This window comes from Phyllobates terribilis, unplaced genomic scaffold (assembly GCF_046119375.1).
Source record: "Phyllobates terribilis strain yellow unplaced genomic scaffold, ASM4611937v1 Scaffold_7__3_contigs__length_470593459, whole genome shotgun sequence".
NCBI lineage: Eukaryota > Metazoa > Chordata > Amphibia > Anura > Dendrobatidae > Phyllobates > Phyllobates terribilis.
The window spans coordinates 79,618,660-79,639,988 of record NW_027362767.1 but is presented as its reverse complement, the minus strand read 5'-3'; the positions used below and the strand labels follow the sequence as shown (position 1 = coordinate 79,639,988).

General features: G+C 44.1%; 1 protein-coding gene across 1 annotated transcript in view; it reads right to left on the bottom strand.

Annotated features, from left to right (window-relative positions):
* Positions 1-21,329, bottom strand: part of CDAN1 (codanin 1) — a 72,743-nt gene that overhangs the window by 29,168 nt on the left and 22,246 nt on the right. The window contains exons 3-9 of the mRNA XM_073638855.1: positions 8,242-8,451; positions 7,663-7,844; positions 6,743-6,862; positions 4,732-4,810; positions 893-1,013; positions 569-678; positions 289-378 (exon numbers count right to left, since the gene is read on the bottom strand). Coding sequence (XP_073494956.1) covers positions 289-378; positions 569-678; positions 893-1,013; positions 4,732-4,810; positions 6,743-6,862; positions 7,663-7,844; positions 8,242-8,451 — 912 coding nt within the window. The remainder of the gene's footprint in view (positions 1-288; positions 379-568; positions 679-892; positions 1,014-4,731; positions 4,811-6,742; positions 6,863-7,662; positions 7,845-8,241; positions 8,452-21,329) is intronic.

The following is a 21,329-nucleotide window of genomic DNA, read 5'->3' as shown; positions in this document are numbered from 1 at the left end:
GCAGCGGCACACAGCACTCTTTGGCAGGGCCCACTGTGTCACAACCAAAGTCCCCATGTAGCACCATCAATGAGCATAGCATGTATAGTATGTGCTTAACAAAAAACAACCATTATTAGTCACTTGCCATCATATTTCTTTCGACAATCTTTAACAGGTAGATAAGATGCCATCTATTACTTGTATTTGAGCCCATTGTGTGATATGCTAGACAAAGACAAAATTGCTCAAACCTTAGATAAGACCTGACCACTTTATTAACACAAACTGGTTATCATAGTATTATACCTTATCTTATGGCCCAGACCACGCTCAAAGTCCCAGTCTGTCTTTTCATGGCAATCTTCCCACTCCCGTAGGAGCTCATAGAAAATATCCCTGAAATATAAATGGATCAATTATTAATAGCAAAGAGACAAAAAAAACATAGCACTGCTTCTAGAGTTTTTGGCAACACACAGCGAAGATAAATCACTCACAAAAAAAAAAAAAAAGGAAAGAAAGCTCAGTGGCAGGTAAAGCAACAAAATCACAGGTTTTTTAAAAAGCATGAAAAAAAAGTAATTACCTCTGCTTCTTAAAGATATGAAATGACCGATCACTTGGAAAATTAGAACGGTTATCAGTTTCTGGCTGGAAAGACACTGAATGCAGAGTTGATGGAAACAGAAGGGATACCTGGAGAAAGAAATAGTACACATTTCTATGTGGTGTTGTACAATGCAGGAGGGGAAAAGGGGGAGCAAGTTTGCAGTCAATCTGCATCATGAAAAGTTGGCTAGACCTTCTGTCACGGTCTGTGGCATTGTGTACATGTAAATGTAAAGTATTTAAATAAAAAGACAGCTATCTGCCGAGTTTAGATTTAAATGTAGTTTAATTTTTCCTTTACCTTGCCTTTACTTGTTCTGTGTACTTCTAGGAGCCGCTCTTGAAAGGTAGGAGAAAATGCCCCAATACGTTCATTCTCTGCTAGGAGCTTCAATGTACTTTTATCCAAGAGGGAAATAACGCTGTAGAAGCACAGACACAACTGTTACCATGATGTGCTTACAGGTTTACTTTCTACAGTCTTTCTGGGTCATGTAGGTCTGAGATTCCTGAGTATAAAACATGCCTAATAAATCAAAAAAACTCCAATAGTAAAGTGCAATTTTCCACCTAATAGCTTAGAAAAATTTAATTTACATGAAGTCCAGAGTATATATCCATTATGGGAATTTCATGTCCTTAGTGCAAAAACATTACCTGGAGAAGCCTTCATCAGAAATAACTGTCTGATAAGGGTGTTTCTGTATCAGACTCAACGTTTCAGACAGACTTACATTGTTAACTAGATGTACAGAACCCATAACAATCTTAGGCTTTATTCGCATTATTGCTGTAGCTTTTGCTTAAAGGGAAGGTGCCGCAGTTTTTTTTTTAGTATTAATAATTATTGATTATATAAACAGTTATTTTTAATACAAAATTAAATTCACTGTTTGAACCGTTTTTTTATTATTATTTTAGTCAACAGCTGGGGGCTGCCATTTGCATTTGCTGGTGTGTAACAGCAGTTACACACCTCAAATACGGCAGCCCCTGTACATAGGACTCTGCAGTCGGCCTCTGACTGCATATGCTGCATTGAAACAGCTTTAGCTGTGACCTGGGCACGCCCACTGGGCTGTCCAGGCCACACCTATGGGAGGAGATCGGCGCCATCTTCCTGAAGTCCACAGCTATGCTGCAAGCTCCAGTTTCCTCCTGGATGATGTCACAGCAGTGGGCGGGGCCTTCTCCTCCACCAGGAAGCTGCCTTGTGCTCATGCTGCAGACTCCAAGCAGGAGATAGGTTGTGTGAGAGCTGAGCGGCTGTATGATTGAGCTGTGGAGATGGGTGGGGGGAGGGGAGAGAGGGGCACAAGAGACAGACAGACGCTGGGGTACAAAGACAGACACCTCCAGAGCATGCGGTCACTATTCTGTGTCATCATGTAACGGAATAATGAATGCTGCTCTGGAGGTGACTGGAGAATAAAACAGCACGTCTTATTCTCCAGTCACCTCCAGAGCTGCACTCACTATTCTGTTACATGATGACACAGAATAGTGACCGCAGCTCTGGAGGTGACTAGAGGATAAGATGCAATGTAACAACAGAATAGTGAGTGCAGCTCTGGAGGATAAGACGTGATGTCTTATTCTGCAGTCACCTCCAGAGCAGCATTCACTATTCTGTTACATGATGACACAGAATAGTGACCGCAGCTCTGGAGGATAAGACACAATCTAACAGCAGAATAGTGAGTGCAGCTCTGGAGGATAAGACGTGGTCCAGTCACCTCCAGAGCTGCGCTCACTATTCTGCTGTTACATCTGGTCTTATCCTCCAGTCACCTCCAGAACTGCACTCACTATTCTGCTGTTACATCTGGTCTTATCCTCCAGTCACCTCCAGAGCTGTGGTCACTATTCTGCTGTTAAATCTGGTTTTATCCTCCAGAGCTGCGGTCACTATTCCGCTGTTACATCTGGTTTTATCCGCCAGAGCTGCGGTCACTATTCTGCTGTTACATCTGGTCTTATCCTCCAGAGCTGTGGTCACTATTCTGTTACATGATGACACAGAATAGTGTCCGCAGCTCTGGAGGTGACTAGAAGATAAGACACAATCTAACAGCAGAATAGTGAGTGCAGCTCTGGAGGATAAGACGTGATGTCCAGTCACCTCCAGAGCTGAACTCCCTATTCTGCGGTTACATCTGGTCTTATCCTCCAGTCACCTCCAGAGCTGCGCTCACTATTCTGTGTCGCCATGTAACAGAATAGTGAATTCTGCTCTGGAGGTGACTGAAGAATAAGACAGCACGTCTTATCCTCCAGTCACCTCCAGAGCTGCAGTCACTATTCTACTGTTACTTATCACTGGTACCTAATCCATAACATGAGAGGTCACATGACCGGCGACCCTTTATATTTGCATTTATAATGAAAATACAAATTACTAAATAAAACTGAAACATTTAAATACATTATATACAAATTAAATAGTAAGAACACAAGGACAAAATTCCGTCCAGGCCTGGGCCGGAGAGCTGACGCTCTAATATCAGACCTCAGTGACCGCTCTGTACTATATACTCCTGTATATCCAGGCCTGGGCCGCAGAGCTGACGCTCTAATATCAGACCTTGCTGCATAAGCATCTGCATGTAGTTGTGTGTTGGTATCACTATGTGTCTACGGCTGTGTACCCACATAGCGTTTAAGAGCTTTTTTAAGCGTAAATTACGCAGCGCAAACACTTGAAAAACGCTAGTATATACGCCCCCCATGTGAGAACGCAAGTCATGTGCACATGCTGCGTATTTTTACGCAGTGTGTTATCGCTGCGTAAAAACACGCAGCATGTCCATTAATTTTGCGGTTACGCAGCGTAATCGCCGCCTTATGCGTATGTCCATTCCCACCATGTGTATATTGTGCGCTTCAATATGTGTATGGTACCCAGGTCTGGAGGAAAGGAGACTCTCCTCCAGGCCCAGGTACCATAAAACCTGTTGTAAAAAAAAAAATTAAAATAAATATCGATATACTTACCCTCTGTGGGCCCACGATCTCCTCACCGCCACTGCCTCCGAACCCAGAGATGCATTGCAACAACGGCCTGCGATGACGTTGCGGTCATGTGACAGTGAGGTCCTCACAGGTCCTGCAGCTCTGTATCTATGGGAACAAAGCTGCTGGGGAGTAGCGGTGAGGAGACTTATTATTTTTTACATTCTATCTTTTACTATTGATGCTGCATATGCAGCATCAATAGTAAAAAGTTGGTCACACTTGTCAAGCACTATGCAGTGTGACCAACCTGTCAAGCACTTTTCCAAGTGATGCTAATATCGCTTGGAAAGCTCTTGACAATGTGCATGCTAAAATGCATGCAAAAACCCTTGATTTGCGCTTGTGTTTTGCAGGAAAACGCATGTGAATTAGGCTTGCGCTTTCCCGCAGCAGGGGGATGCGGAAATTACACAGAAATTTCTGCTTAAGTTACGCAAAGTGGGCACATAGCCTAATATCAGACCTTGCTGCATAAGGATCTGCGTATAGTTGTGTGTTGGTATCACTGTCTACAACAAAATGGCTCCTCACTGTGAGAGATCCTAATTCCTAAACTTCATAGTCTCTTATCCATTTGTAAACACCCAGAAAGGGAGCGGGGAGGAGGAGACATTAGACATGGAGCAAATCCAGCCCAGATTTTCAGCAGTGGTAATGCATGCCAGCTCTACACAAGGTTTTCATGCCAAATTTCAGTAGCTGCTCCCCCTAGTGTTTCAAAGTGGAACATATCAAAAACGTTAAATTATTTTTCTCCATTAAAAAAAATATGATAATATTGGAAAAACGAATCAAAACACTAATACTTTACGTTTTCGCAATTGTTGAAAAAAAAATTTTTTTTGATGGCACCTTCCCTTTAAAATGCAACCATGACAGCTTCACAGACACTGTATTGAACATCCTTTATGATCTTAATATGGAACTTTCACATTCTTGGTATTTTTTTAAAAGCAAGAAAAATGCTGCAGATAGCATTTATTAGTCTGATCAAATAAAGAAAATCCCAATGTATCAGCAAAAAAAGTATGAACAGAGCCTTACTTAGTATAGGTCAATTAAATCAGTATCCCATCATGTAACATACAAGGTAACTATAGCCAAATAACAGATAAAGCATCATACTTAAACTGCAGGTCCAGGACCAGAACAGCAAAATACACACAATTGTGAACACTCAGAAAGTGCTTCTGTTCCACAGCATCTGAAAAATAAGGGGAAAATATATTGCAGAGTTATGTACATATAGCATTAAGGCCTGACATGTATCATTAAGAGAAGGGGGATGGGATGGGCTGTTGGGGTTGTTTTGTTTTCTTATACTATTAAAAAGAAATAAATATCTGCAAAAAAATGACACTTCTGTTAGGCGGTATTTCCATAGCAAGCTGCAAGTCTCATACAGGAAAGTAGAAGGTAACAATGACGCTGCGCTGTCCCTATTTTATCATTTTGAAATAAATTTAGATGGAGAAAAAAAAAATGTATTATATCTCTATCCCAATCTCACATTTACTTATAATGAAGTATAATGTTACAAGATGTCTATTATTAACACAGACTCAAGATAAGGATCCAGAGTCAAAAAAGTGTAAACAAGGATAAAATTAAAAGCATCTTTTATTAATGTTATATTAAAACCAATCAGAATAGATAAATAAAAAGGAGCCTCACAACAAAAGAGGGTGCAGGAGAATAAATACATTGATGGCTAAGATAATCTATAAAGTACTTATTTGTATAAATCCAAGTGGAGGCATTGGAAACAAATGCCAGCTGCATCCCTCACCCCGACACACATTTCGCCTGTTATCTAACGGGGTGTGCCTCCACTTGAGTAAAACAATATACATCTGAAACGACGGATACTGGAAGCCTGTGCTAGCATTTCTTCTGCAGTGTTGCTATCGGTGTGTCAAGAGTGGGAGGAGAGGGCTGCATTGACAATCCAACACAATGGGCAGCACTTTGAACACATTTTATAAGTGGTCATAAACTTGTAAAAAACTCATGAAAGAATAAATTTAAGGTAAAACCAAGCACACCATTGTTTTTCTTATGAAATTCTCAATCAGTTTGATGTGTCACATGACCCTCTTCCCATTGAAAAAAAAGTTGGATCCAAAATGGCCGACTTCAAAATGTCCGCCATGGTCACCACCCATCTGGAAACGTTTTCCCCCTCCCATATACTAATGTGCCACAAACAGGAAGTTGATATCACCAACCATTCCCATTTAATTTAGGTGTATCCATATAAATGGCCCACCCTGTATATTAAATGTATGGCTATTTCCTGGACACAATGACCAAGTCTTTCTGCACTATCTAACTGTTTACAATAGTTGTGGCTCTGATAATATAGCACTTTATATAGAATTCTTGATGAAATTACTCTATTATGATTGTCTAATTATGCTGATGTATGAATACATACTCAAAGCTTTGTGAAGTATATTAATATATAATATTTTCTGTAATATCTACTTGGATTTATACAAATAAGTACCTTCTAGATTATCTTAGCAATCAGTATATTTATTCTTCCGCATCCTCTTTAGTTAAGAAGCACCTTTTTATTTATCCGTTCTGATTGGTTAAATGTTATCCTTGTTTACACTTTTTGGACTTGGGATCCTAATCTTGAGTCTGTGTTACAATCATGCTATATAAAGTGTGACCTACTCTATATTTAAGGTTATTTGGACTAACAGGTTTGCCAAGATTTCTATTTTGAAGGATTGGAGCTTCAATCAAACTATTGCCTCTGATAATAATGAATCAAAAACAGTGACTAAGGTTTTCCAGGATTTAGATAAATTTCAGCACTCTGTATATGACTGCAGATTGCCGAATCATAGAAATGTGCAAATATCACACTGTCATGATTCCCCTGGATTCCTAGCACGAGGGGGCTGTAAAGACACTGCATGGATGTTATTTTCATAGTTGCGGTCACTTGGGAACTAGATTTTCCTGCGCTTCGCTCAATAGAACATAAGTGAAATTATGACAACAGAGTACATAAAGTGACTGCAGAAATTTGTCTAGAGCCCGGAAACCCCCTTTAACTATATAACACCTACAGGATCCTTATATATACTCCTCGGATTATAATGTAGTCAATGTAATTTACCTTTGATTCCTTGCGTGACCTCCAGTGCACAGTTCGGGTCCTCAATACCAGATGGTCCCCTGGATGTGAGCAATTGCAGGATAAAAAAGAACTCCAAAAATATATTAGGCACCAAATTTTCTGTAGAAGAGAAAAAAAAAAGGTGATAAAGGGGGAAAATATTAATTATGAATAACGTCATCTCTCAGGAACATTACCAACTGTGGCATCACTAATGCAGCTTTTTTTTACAGGTTGATAATTTGGGAAAAAGTGTTTCTATGAACCCTTGTTCCTGACTATTAGACTGCCTAAACACGAGGGTGGGGGTGGGCAATAGCCCGATAACCAAGCAAAGCGCTCATTTATCAGGTGCAATCATTTTAAGCAGACATAAAAATCATTGTTCTCGGCAGCACATTGTCCCAGTTAAACGGAACATGTGCTGCAGAGCACAATGACAGTCTCTGTACCCAGAATGATCGGATTAAGGATCGGTCTGTGCAATCAGGCTATTAAACAACCATGTTTCATGTACCCTATTGGCAGTTGTTCGTTGGCACTTCAGAAAGTTTGTTACGTCAGCAGTAATCTTCATATTTCAAGGGAAATTTTTATGGCAGCAGCGAAAGAGCAATAACTGCTGCCCGACAACTCAGACGCTCGCTGGTGAAGGAAGAGGTGTAGTTTATCCCCTCTTTATAATTCTATGCTATGGGAGTTATAAATGGCGCCTTGGCCATTTTTTTTTAAATTCCTCGCTTGGCAGATCAGGAATCGGGGAACGAACTGTCTCAACATAGGTGCAACAGGACCTGCATCTATGAGAAATTCTTGGCATATTCTGTGGATATGCCATAATGGTCTGTGATGGAAATACACCTTTACACCACAGAAACTGGGTAAGAAGACACATAGTAATGGTATGGGGAGAAAAGTACCTGTTATGCAAGCGGAATAAAGCTCAGCAATGACTTTCAGATTGTTTTTACTGGACACTCTGTCAGGATCGGCAGACGACACAATATCCACAGAAATACTTAGGTTCCTGCTGTAACTCTGTTTGGTAGGAGTGATAGGATCTAATACAACTGGAGATGACGTTTGCTGCAATAGTTTGCGCCTAGGATATTAAAATGAGGAAAAAAATTAGTTAAGATTGTAAAACTATATTTAAAGCTTGAAAATGCCTCCTATCCCTGTGCTCAGGAGTCCAGTGGGCGGAAGACTTCCACATACTAAGATCATCACTGCAGCCCACAGGACTCCCAAGTCCAGAAGTCAGACCCCCACAATCATACATTAACAGTCTATCCCAATGATACTAATTATAATGAAATACAAGTTATATTGACTTTTTTAAAAAAAAACTATATAACAATTTGCTCAGCTCCCCCGCTCTACAACTTGTTGCCTGGTCTTGATACTCCATATTCAGTAACAGTTTCCTATAAGAATCATTGACAGACCAAGCTCTTCGTTTAAGCAAATCCTTTATGTAAATCATACAGTGTCGCTACCTTTCTTTGCGCAGTATCTCCCGCTCTTCACATAAACTTCCCGTATAAGGGGTGCAGACACCTTCCTGAACGCTGGTAAACACGTCCATTCCTGCGCGACTGTGCCCCATATTGGATGAGGTGATCGGAGTGGAGGTAAAACAAAGCTGTGACTTGTTATGCACGTCATTGATTGGTGTAGGATTGATTCTTCGTGACGGTTTTGGTTTACTGAGCAAAGCAAAAAAATTCAATGTTAAATTTAAGGCTCATGTTATCAGGATCTCTGCCTCTACATCAAGCTGCTCTTAGATGGGATAGAAAAACCTGGTGACAGATTCCCTTTCATCTTCAGCAACATCTAATCAGGCATCCAGAGAAAGAGGAAACCCTATAACTAGATTACCCTTACTATGTTCTCTGTAGTCTCACAAAACTGGATGCATTATATCTAAAGGAGGCACTGTATAGTAGTAAATGAAGTATAGCTTTGAAACCACAAATAAAAATAAACAGAAATCATTTTGCAACAGACCCCCTCATAGTTTTACTCTATAAGGCAGGATGGATCATACACAAAACCATTCACAAGATACAATGGTTCCATAATGGACGATTTCATTAATTTGTATTAAAAAGGTTACATAAATACTAGTGTTGAGCGAGTATGTTCTATTAACCCTTTCGCCGAGTATGCTCGGGCCGAGCTCCGAGTATTTATAGCTGCTCGGTGATATGGTTAAATCGCTCCCGTGTGCATGATTTGCGACTGTTTGACAGTTTCATTACATGGGAGGAATGTCTATTTCTTACACATTCCTCACATGTAATAAAGCTGTCAAACAGTTGCAAATCATGCACACAGGAGCGATTTAACCTTATCACCGAGCAGCTATAAATACTCGGAGCTCGGCCCGAGCATACTCGCTCAACACTAATAAATACAGATATAGATACAGCATCCACGCTACAAGAAGTTATTCCCAATGAGTCGCAATGACCTGTTCCAGCCAACTTTCTTCCAACTGTTGTGCAACATGGTATGTTATGTATCCCTGTGGGGTTAAGGCTAGGTTGGCAGGAGTGTGCATTTAATTGCCAAACAGTGAGGCTCCGTATATTTGATTTACTAGCTTATACAGCGCCATTAATCCCATAGCGCTTTACAGACATCAGTGTTCCCACTGTGGCTCACAATCTTCATTCCCTATCAGTATGTCTTTGCAGTGTGGGAGGAAACCGGAGAACCCGGAGGAAACCCACGCAAACAAGGGGAGAACATACAATGTTCCCAAACAGACTGCATACTGACCAATGTATTAGCGCACATGAGCACTAGCAGAATACACTATTCTCAGCTGATTTACAGACAATAAAAATTGGATTTTCTACTTTCGGCAAATCCCTTTCTCGTTGAATACATTGGGGGACCTAGCACTATGGTTATTGGCCCAGCCACTAGGTGGTGACACGAAGTAGAAAAAAAAGGTGTCATCTCTGCCTGGTGGGCTACACAGTCTCCTCAGAGACTAGTCAACTCAATGTGGTGTCAAAAGCAGTAGGAACAAAAAATAATAAAATAAAAACAAAACACCTTTTGTAACAAGTAAACCAGGAACCAACATGACATGAATCCCAGGACGAGAGCAATGGCCAAAGGCAATCCAAACTGACCCAGGGAAAGAAATACACAATAGGGTGGGATCTGTGTACCCCAACGTAATCGACGAGAAATGGATATTACAGCAAGTACAAAAATGTTTTTTTTTTCCAGTGGGGAAAACAGTACAGTGGGACATCCTACAGCAGTCCCAGAGAGTTAGCAATAGCAGAAGATTACCATACGCTATCCAACGGCGATTTACAGCATACTGTCCAACCTAGTATTGGCAAAAGTCACGATGGAAAACTTGTAAAAGGTACAGACGTCTACTCTGCTGACTTGGGGTATGGAAGCCCAATGGCTGATGGCGCTATCAGAAGAGTGGAAACAACGATGATTAGCTCCATCCCAGAACTCAAAGACTTCCACTATTGTAGATCAAATTAATAGGAAAAGGTCATCTTAAAAATCAGACAGCAACCACGTCATCACGAAGGGAGAATTGGAGCGCTTTAAGGTTTTGATGACCAATAGTAATGTAAGACCTCCTCCCCTCCCCTATTCATGTCTTGATTAGAGATGAGCGTTGTTCTACTCGAACTGTTCGCCAATCTCAAATTCGAGCTGTTTTGGGCGGTGTTCGAGCCGTTCGGCGAACACGAACAATTTGAGAAAAATTCGGCTGTTCGAGGTTATGTTCGATAACTGTTCGTGCACCAAAATCATAACTGGATTTTTTCTCAGTAATGATGAAAATTAATGTTAATACGCAGTTTGAGTGTACAGCGGGGTGGGGGGAGGGGCAGGGGATGGATCTCTGCAGGAACAATGAAGATCTCCATTTTTTTTTCTCTTTCCCGCATTTACAGTGGGGAGGTGCAATCTGTCAGCCTATCAGCAGCGCACACACGGAGCGAAGTGCTTTTTTTCACACAAGCAAGGGCATGTGTCATTGGCAGTGTATGTCACATGTCCTTGCCCTATAAGACCAAGCCATTTTCCCCGTCGCCACCATTTTCTCACTGCTGCAGCTGCGTGTTAGACGGCACCGCTGTTGCTGTGTGCGCTATACCTTGTTAATTTCAAGCCAATTTTCGCACAAATATACAGATAGCTTGGGAGTAGGGAATAGTTGTGATTGCAGTCCTTTTAAGGACTAGGTTACAGCATTTCCTACGACTTTTATCAGGCAGGTCTGTGCTCTTAAATAGATAGGTTGTGGGAGTAAAGACTAATTGTAATTGGAGTCCTTTTCAGGACTAGGTTACATCAGTTCCTATCAGTTTTTGCCAGGCAGGTCTGTGCCAGTGCTGTGCAAGTTTTTTTCACAGCATTTGGCTGAATCTAGCAAAGCTAATCCTTTTTGGCCTATTGCAGAGTGTGTTAGTCAGTGGAGTAGCCTATCTGTGTTGCAAGATATACCACCTGTGTATAGAATACCAATTTTTTTACTGCACCTAGTGAAGTAAAATCTTTTGGGCATAGCATCATTCTATTAGTCCATCTATACTGACCTCCATCAGGTTGCAAACTGAATCTAATTTTTTTCTGCATCTAGCTCTGAAAAAATATTTGGCCTTCTAGCAGTGTGTCGGACTTTCTCTATTAGTCCATCTATACTGACCTCCATCAGGTTGCAAACTGAATATATTTTTTTCTGCATCTACCTCTGAAAAAATATTGGGCTTCTAGCTGTGTGTGGGACTTGTTGCATTAGTCCATCTATACTGACCTCCATCAGGTTGCAAACTGAATATATTTTTTTCTGCATCTACCTCTGAAAAAATATTGGGCTTCTAGCTGTGTGTGGGACTTGTTGTATTAGTCCATCTATACTGACCTCCATCAGGTTGCAAATTGAATATAATTTTTTTCTGCATCTAACCCAGCCAATAGTTTTGGCCTAATACCACAGTTTGGCCACTCAGCTCTGCTCGGTTACCATCCATTGTTTTTTTGTGCAAACAACTCCAGAGTTGTGAATTAGTTAACCACCAAAATGAGTGGAAAAAGGCCTGCTGCTGGTGGAAAGGGGAATAGGCGTGTTGGGAAGGGGAAAAAAGGTTGTGTCCGTGGGGTAGGTGTTAAAGCAACAGTAACATCTGCAGAAGAAAGACCATCTTCCAGCCAAACTAAAATGTCTACTTCTTTTAGCGGACAATGTGATAAGATCCCTTTCTTACGGCCACGCCAATCGCTACAAATTCCAGATGAGGCACAAAAACAGCAGGTGCTTCAACGGATATCAAGTGCTCCTTTAAGTGGGCTCTCCTCCACATCAACTTCAACATCACAAATACTCCAGTCCTCAAAGGTGTCACCCAAATCGCACTTGCTTCCTCACAGCTCCCAAATCTCCAGCTGCCCGTCTGAGTATGAGGTAGAACAGATGGTTGAGTCTGCAGAGCTGTTTACTCATACTATAGCCTGGGAATCAGAGGTCGACTCCAGCGCTTCTGTGAATCCAGACGAGGAAATGATCTGCACTGATGCCCAGAATCTTTATGAGTCGGATCCAGGACCAGACGCAGAAGGTTCTGACCATAATGTAGACCCTCATTCCCAAACTGTAACTCCTGTTGGTGGAGACAATGAGGAAGACGAAGATAAGACTCAAATACCTGATTGGAGCGACAACTTTAGTTTTTTGTCAGGGCAGGAACAGGTTGGCTCTGAGGACGACGGGTGTGATAACACACAGGGTGATGATGATGAGGTTGGAGATCCCACTTACTGTCAACCCACAGTCAGCCAAGAGATGAGGTCAGCAGAGGAGGTGGAGGAAGATGCTAGTGACGACGAGGTCAGGTTGCGCCTTCCTGGACAGAGACGTAGTACTGGAAGCACGTCAACAACTGCATCCTCAAACACAACTCTGCCTCTCACCACAAGTCGTGGTGGCTCTTCAGGTCGCATGGGTGCTAAGCCTTGCATAGCCCGGGCATTTTTTCAGATCGATAAAGATGACCCAACTCGTGTTATCTGTAACATTTGTCAGCAAAAGCTAAGTAGAGGCCAAAAAATACATAGTTTGAGTACTTCATGCATGAACCGGCACATGGACATGAAGCATAAGTTGCAGTGGGAAGCTCAGTGTGCTACAATGCGGCCTAGCCGGCCGGGCCAACCACCGTCTGCCATATCTTGTGCATCCGCGGCCTGTTCATCCTCTGTGACTGGGGGGACAGCAGTCACACCTGTTTTGGGGCGCAGACCTGCCACCTCTTTACCCGCAACAGCCAGCGTGATTGGCAGGTCATCATTTTCTTTGGAGGTGGTAACACCAGCTGGTGTTGAGCGCTGTCCGACATCGATAGCACCACCTTTGGATCAAGGCAACCTAACATGTCCGCCTGCATCTTCCTCACAGACCGGCAGTTTGCCGGGTACACCCTTATCAACCCCGTCTAAGCACAATAGCCAGCCCTCGGTCCCTCAGATGTGGACAAGTAAAAGACCATTTCCTCCTAGCCATGAGTAAGCTAAGAGGTTGAATTTCACCATCTGCAAGCTCTTGGCTACAGAAATGCTGCCTTTCCGCCTGGTGGACACAGAGGATTTTCGAGACCTTATGTCCGTCGCAGTGCCCCAGTACCAGATGCCCAGTCGGCACGACTTCTCAAAGAAAGGTGTGCCTGCGCTCCACCAGCATGTCGCACACAACATCACCGCTTCTTTGAGAAACTCTGTGTGTGACAGGGTGCATTTCACCACAGACACTTGGACGAGTAGGCATGGACAGGGGCGTTACATATCGCTGACTGGGCACTGGGTAACTATGGTGACAGCAGGACAAGGGGCTGCTGTCCAAGTCTTGCCGTCCCCACGAGTTGTGCGTCAATCCTCTTTATCTCAAAGTTCCTCCACTGCTTCTGCCTCCTCAACCTCCTCTCGGTCTTCCACCTGCACCCAAAGCTTGTCTGGTCATGCCACAAGCTTTCTAACTGCGCAGAAGGGATCCTGCACACCTCCTTACTATGCTGGCAGTAGGGCTCAACGTCATCAGGCGGTTTTTACTTTGAAATGTCTGGGAAATGTGAGTCACACAGCTGAGGAGTTGTGGTCAGCTCTGGAGAACCAATTTCATGAATGGTTGTCTCCACTGGACCTGAAACCAGGGAAGGCCGTGTGCGACAATGCTGCAAACCTGGGTGCGGCCCTTCGCCGGGGCAATGTCACACACGTGCCTTGTATGGCTCACGTGTTGAACCTGGTTGTCCAGCAATTTTTAGCCCACTATCCCAGACTAGATGGCCTTCTGCAGAGGGCACGGTCGCTGTGTGCTCACTTCCGCCGTTCGCATCCCGCAGCTCAGCGACTTACATCTCTACAGAAGTCGTTGGGCCTGCCACTTCACCGGCTAAAATGCGATGTGCCTACCCGGTGGAATTCAACTCTGCACATGTTGCAGCGACTGTGGCAGCACCGACAAGCCCTGGTGCAATACGTTCTGACGTATAGCCTCGGCCAACGAGATTCAGAGGTGGGGCAAATCACGCTGGAGGAGTGGTCTCAGATCAGGGACCTATGCACCCTTCTGCACAGTTTTGAAATGGCGACGAAGATGTTTAGTGCTGACGATGCCATTATCAGCATGACTATTCCGGTGATTTACATGCTGGAGCACATGTTAAACAGAATTCGGAGTCAGGTGGTGGCACAAGAGGAGGTGGAGGAAGTAGAGGAGGAGGAGTTGTATGCGGAAGGGCTAACATCTGCAAGGTCCAGACGGTCGGCAGCACCAAGGCGGCAGGCATGTGAGGGTGGGGGAGATGGTTTTACCAGGGCGCATGGTAGCAGCCAAACTAGTGAGGAAGGTGCAGGAGCCCAGGAAGAAGTGGAGGACGAACTGATGGAAGACTCCTCAGATGAGGGAGACCTTGATCACATTTCTGTTGTGCGAGGTTGGGGGGAGAGGACAGAGGAAGGAAGCATGATTGTTACCTCGCCACCAACACAACAGGGACTTGGTGCTCCTGGATGCGCAACATACATGAGTGCCTTCTTGCTGCACTACCTGCAACATGACCCTCGAATTGTGAGAATTAGAAATAATCCTGACTACTGGGTTGCCACACTGTTAGATCCCCGGTACAAAAGTAAATTTGCAGAAATTATTCCTGCCATAGAAAGGGATGCACGCATGCAGGAGTATCAGCAGAGACTGTTGCAGAATCTTACATGTGCTTTTCCACAAAATACCAGTGGTGCACGTAGTGAATCTCACAGTTCCAACTTGCCAACTGTGGGACCGTCAAGTGTTCAGCACTCAAACCGTAACAGAACCACAGTATCTGCTGGTAACATCAATTTTGCGGAATCATTTCACCACTTTTTTAGCCCATCCTTTGCAAGGCCACAGGAGACAAGAAGTCTGACACATAGTCAACGCCTAGAGACGATGGTACAGGAGTATCTCCAAGTAAACATTGAAGCCACGACTGTGTCACTGGACCCTTGCTCTTTTTGGGCTTCCAATCTGGATAAATGGCCGGAGCTAGCCACTTACGCCTTGGAGATCTTGTCATGCCCCGCAGCCAGCGTTCTGTCTGAACGTGTGTTCAGCGCTGCTGGTGGTGTGCTGACAGATAAGCGCACGCGGCTCTCCACTGATAATGTAGACAGACTCACGTTCATAAAGATGAACAAATCATGGATCCGAAACGACTTTTCTACCCCTGTGTCATCCTGGGGAGAGTAAAAGCTTGATGATTGGTTAAAATCACCCTACCAACCGTTTTAAGCTTTCAAATTACTAATCATGTTTATCTGTATCTTGGCTGGAAAATAATTTGGGCTTTGTAGCAGTGTGCAGCACTGATCCTATTAGGCCATCTATAATAAGCTCCACCAGATTTAAAATTAAAAATAATTTTTAGCTGCATCTAGCCCTGAAAATAATTTTGGGGCTCCGAGATGCGCAAGACACATAAGTGCCTTCTTGCTGCACTACCTGCAGCATTACCCTCATATTGTCAGAATTCGAAGTAATCATGACTACTGGGTTGCCACACTCTTAGATCCCCCAAACTTTTCGATCAACCTTTTCATTTTAATAAAGACCAAAAAAATGGTCATTTTTGAAATTATAAGCATTAGCAGGTTGTTAGAAACTGAAATCAAACAGTTTTCAACTCAAAACTTTATTGTAGGTGATGTTACATTTTCACATAGGACCCCTTGTTCGAAAGGAGCTTCTGAACTCTCTCGTCCATTGAATTTGTCAGGTTTTGGATGGTTTCTGCTTCAATTGTTTTGCATGAGGACAGAATACCCTCCCAGAGCTGTTGCTTAGATGTGAACTGCCTCCCGCCATCATAGACACTCCTTTTAATGATGCTCCAAAGGTTCTGAATGGGGTAGAGGTCAGGGGAGCATGGGGGGTCACACCATAAGTTTGTCCCCTTTTATGCCCATATCAGCCAGAGATGCAGATGTTTTATGTGCAGCATGAGATGGTGCATTATCATGCAGAAAAATGATCTTGCTGTGAAATACACGGTTCTTCTTCTTGAACCATGGCAGGAAGTGCTGTTTGAGAAAATCCACATACATTATGGAGTTCATCTTTAGCGCCTTCAGGGATCCTAAAGGGGCCGACAATCTCTCTCCCCATGATTCCAGCCCAAAACATTACTCCACCTCCTCCTTGTTGGCGCTGTAGCCGTGTTTGCGTGGGGTGTCCATCAACCAGCCATCCTCCACTCCATCCATCTGGACCATCGAGCGCTGCACGGCACTCATCCGTGAACAAAACAGTTTTGAAATCAGTCTTCATGTAATGTTTGGCCCACTGGAGCAGTTTCTGCTTGTGTGAAGTGGATAGAGGAGGTCGACAGGATGGCGTATGCACAGCTGCAAACCTCTGAAGGACCCTGCATCTTGTTGTTCGGGGGACGTTGGAGGCACCAGCAGCTTCAAAAACTTGTCTGCTGCTATGACAAGGCTTTCTTGCCGCTGCTCTTTTAACCTGACGTAATTGCCTGTAGGAAAGAGTCCTCAATTTGCCCTTATCAGCACGCACACGTGTGTACTGTGAATCAGCTACATACTTCTTGATTGCCAAGACACTTCATCCTGATCATCGCACAATGTTGATTGTAGTCATGCCTTGACCTAAACACTCCACAATTTGTTGCTTCTCAGCAGCCGACACATCCTTTTTCTTTCCCATTTTGGCAGAAAATGTAGGCTGCTTAATAATGTGAGAGAGCCTTCTTAAGTAGTCTTGCCTTTCATTGGACACACCTGCCAAACTAATTAGCACAGGTGTCTGCAGTTGCTTACAGTGATATAAAGAGCCCTGACACACATCACCATCAATGAGTTTAACTGACAAACAAACAAATTCTTCCCTTATCACTCCTAAACACTTTTTGCATAATAATTTGGAACGCAGTGTACATGTGCTTTTCCACAAAACACCAGTGGTTCACGTAGTGAATCTTACAGTTCTAACTTGCCAACCGTGGTCTGTATGGAATTGTTCAATAAAGGGCCCAAAATTAAGATAACATAGATGGGAGAGGTCTCTATGAATAGGAATTCCTAAGTATTTGATACCCTGTGAGGGCCAGGCAAAGGGAAAGTTGGACTGGATGGAATCCTATATGGATTTGGGGAGGGAGACCTCGAGGGCCTCAGACTTCGCTGCATTGATTTTAAAATTTTACCATGTAACAAAGTGATCTATTTCAGCCATAACAGCAGGGATGGATATATGTGATTGAGTGATATATACTAGGACATCATCAGCAAATAGAGAGCACTTGTACTCGGTGCCTCCCACCTCAATCCACCTAATATTGGGGTTATGGCGAATTGATGAGAGCAGGTGCTCCGTCACTAGGATGTATAAGAGAGGGGACAGAGGACATCCCTGCCTTGTCCCATTGGTGATTGTGAAAGGTGATGAAAATGTTCTGACGCACCCCCTGGGCCTTGGGACACCCGGAGCCGGACGCCACATAAAATGTCAGAGCCTCCGGTTTCTAGCTGAGGGTCGTTTCCTGCCTCCACTAGTTCGGGGACCGGTCTCCCCCTTTGGCCTGACCCCTCCACGCAGGTGGATTCGGGCGTGCGGTGGCGACTCGCCCGTCCGCACCCCTGGGATCCCTTCATTCCTCGTTCCTGGAGCCTTCTCCGCTCCTCTTCCTTCCTTCTCCCTCTTCCAGGCCTGGGCCTCTGTTACTAGGCCCGCCTCCGGAGCAGAGCTCATGCAGAGCCCCTGCTCCCTGCCACTTCTGCTCAGACTTCTCTGCACTGAACTAAGATGGTGCCCACCTTTTATACTCCCTTCTCAATGCACCCAGGAACTGCTTCCTCCCTGCTCCTGCACTACAGGGTTCCCCTTCCTCAGTGTTCCCTCCCCCCACTCCAGCCAGGGACAGGGACTGTCGTGCCCATCTCAGGGGCATATTGGTCGCCCTGCCCCACGGCAATGTGGTGTAATGCATGCAGGTGTCGGGTCCTGATCCACACTCCATCCTTACCTGAGAGTGAGATATCACACCTCTGGGTGAGGTGCAATATGTCTGTAGCAACCGAGCCCTCAGGGTGCTACAGTTCCATTTATCTTCAGCCTAGGTGACGTATTGCGATACAGGGCCGTGATTTTGGCTATAAAAGGGTCCCCTAGACCCCTACCCCAAGCTTTTTAAGAGAATCATATATGGCGTGCCAGGAGACTCTATGGAATGCTTTCTCAGCATCCAACGAGAGTATCTAATTACAAATTTTTAACTGCATCTAGCCCAGGAAATACTTTGTGCCTAGTAGCAGTGTCTGCTAGTCAGCGGATTATCCCAGCTGTTAAGCAAGCTACACCACCTGTAGTTTAGACACTTAATTTTTTCAAAGGAAATGCTTCGGGACCATGGGATACTTAGTGAAGAGCATCAGGAGGCACCCCAAGGCATAGGGGCTGGGACTGGCAGTAGGATGCCTTGCGGTGGACAGCCGAGCTCGATCCTTATAAAAGCTTTTTAACTGCAGCAGCTTTAGTGGACGCTACTGGAGCTGGAATTACCGCGGCTGCTGGCATGAGACTTGCCCTCCAATAGATCCTTGTAAATGGATTTAAAGTGTATTCATTCAAATTAGAGAGACAATTTAAATTAAAAAGCTTAGAGCTGCCTCCAACACAGGGGGGCTCGCTCGACCCACCAGCGGACAGGCACCAGTATTGGGAGAGGGGGGCTGGCCGTCAGGGTTCACCGCGGCTCTGGCACAAACCCGGCAACACGGAGGTGGCACGGGCAGGAGCGGACTGGCCGTGTCGGCTTCTCACTTTTTGGATTTTAGAAGGGCATGACATGCCTATATCTGTGTCTCCCCCTCCTTTTACTCCTCCACCTCTTTTATTTTCGCATGACTATATGTACTTGTCACTTTTCCATGTGTTAGTTATGTCTTCTGAGCAGTTTGTCAGCTTTTGGACACCTTTGAAGGTGTTTTCTATGTGTTTCTATGTGTTTTTGTTTGCCTGCTATTGGTTTTAACGGTGTTCGAAGGTGTTCGACGAACAGTTCGGCTAACACACGGGTGTTCGACGAACCGAACCAAACTCGAACACTACGGTGGTGGCTCAACACTAGTCTTGATGAAGAAAGAGGAATCCAAAACCTGCAGGAGAGCCTAGCTAGAATACAGTTCCTTCGAATAAATGGTAATGGTCAACAAGAGGTGTCCCTCCAGGATGGAGACTGAAAATCTCAGCAAAGCAGCTGGAATAATAAGAAGTCCAAGTACAAAAATAATAGGGAGCAAAGCCAACGTTACCGAAGATACTGAGAGGGTTAACCTAAAACATCAAGATAATAGAGCCACAAAAGACCCTTGAAAATTCGAAGCTCTGCCTCACCAGCTATGTAAAAAAAAGTGTAGTTGAAATAAGGGGGGCAGGGTAATAGAGGACCCTGAAAAGGAAGAGGCCAAGGAGTGCCAGAGACTTCAAGAACTAGGTTGCATACGAGGTTCAGCAAGGCCAGCCTGGATCTCTAAGGGACCAATTGGAGAACCTGAGGCAGGAGAGTGAGGGAAGAGACAAAGAACTCTCCCTAAAGAAAGATCAGCGCACACACCACAATAGCCGGCTCTAAAAGGGCATTTATTACACTGCCAGATAATCGGGAAAGAGTGTTGATGAAAACGCTCGTTTCTCAATTATCTTGGTACGAAAAAGAGGCTGACAATCAACCAATGAATGAGCAAAAAAGATAATTTAATCAGGTGAAATTATCTTTTATGCACCACAAAAGATCATTGTTCTCGGCGATGCATCAGTCTTGATCGGCCGAGAACTATGGTAGGCTATGTGCACTGACCGGTCTAGTATAGATCGGTCAGTGCACATTGTTTGCTTTTGTCTGCCTGTGTAAACATGAATTCAAACGACCACCTATTGGTAAAAATCTACCTATCGGCGTTCGTATCGTGTCGCCAGTCAATCCATCTAAAACAGACCTTGACACACTGAGGACTCACTGGAATTGCTCAATTTGTTCAAGCGCCAAAGTTTTCCTCCCAAAAGAGAACGTTTTCTTGTACACGGTCCAAGAACTGATTGAACAGTGACAAGCAATCTATACATCCATTTACCTGACTGCCACATTTGCACCCACAGGGGAAGCTCCACGAAGAAAAGTCAAGGCGAGCAGTTACTGAGTGGAGAGGCCCTGAAGATCTGGTTGAAGGTTGTAGAAGACAAGCACGGTGTAGCCAAGTAGTTTGGACCACAGAAAACTATAGTAACCCAAACAGGGGCAAGAGAGATGTACCCTCTCAATCGAAATAACCAGTGGGCCACAGCAGGATGTCACGTCTGGAAAAGAGGGGTTCAAATGGACAGAGGAAACAATTCTTCCTGAGGAGGAAAGAAAATCTTAGACCTCCCCTAGGAGGAGTGTTTGCATGTGGATGCTTTTTAATCTAAGGATATACTCTCCTGGGAATAAGGGCACATTAACAATGTATGCATTTAGAAGGTCGCCGAGGAAAGCCATGTTGGATAAGAACAAGGTGGCGGTTGTAGAGGACCACTGAAGAACAAATCTCTCCGTAAAGAAGACATCAGACCCATTGGAGAAAGTCAATGAAGCCTTTCCCCTGATGGCAAAAGAAGTGCTCCACCAATTAAGATCAGGAAAACACACGCGCCGCCATTAGAAAAAAATATTATCTCCTTGAAAAAGTGTGAGGTTGAATAACACTTAATATGGAGGGAGTCTTTCACTGCCTGAATGAAGGTCTAGGGAGCCCGAGGTCTGATTAGCATTTTGCTCAGACTCAAGAGTCACAAGTGTCCCCAAAGAATTCAGACAAGGTGGGAGACAGTATTTCTCCACTGTTTTTCCTACATGAGAGTGTGCCCAGGATGCTGAAGGGGATCTGTGTAAGGAGACCCTGTCCCTCTTATGGGAGCGATTAGGATAGATATTTGCTCCTGGAAAACTATTGAAATGGGAGTGTATGATTAGCGGTCTAATACTAATGTCCTGTACTGTGT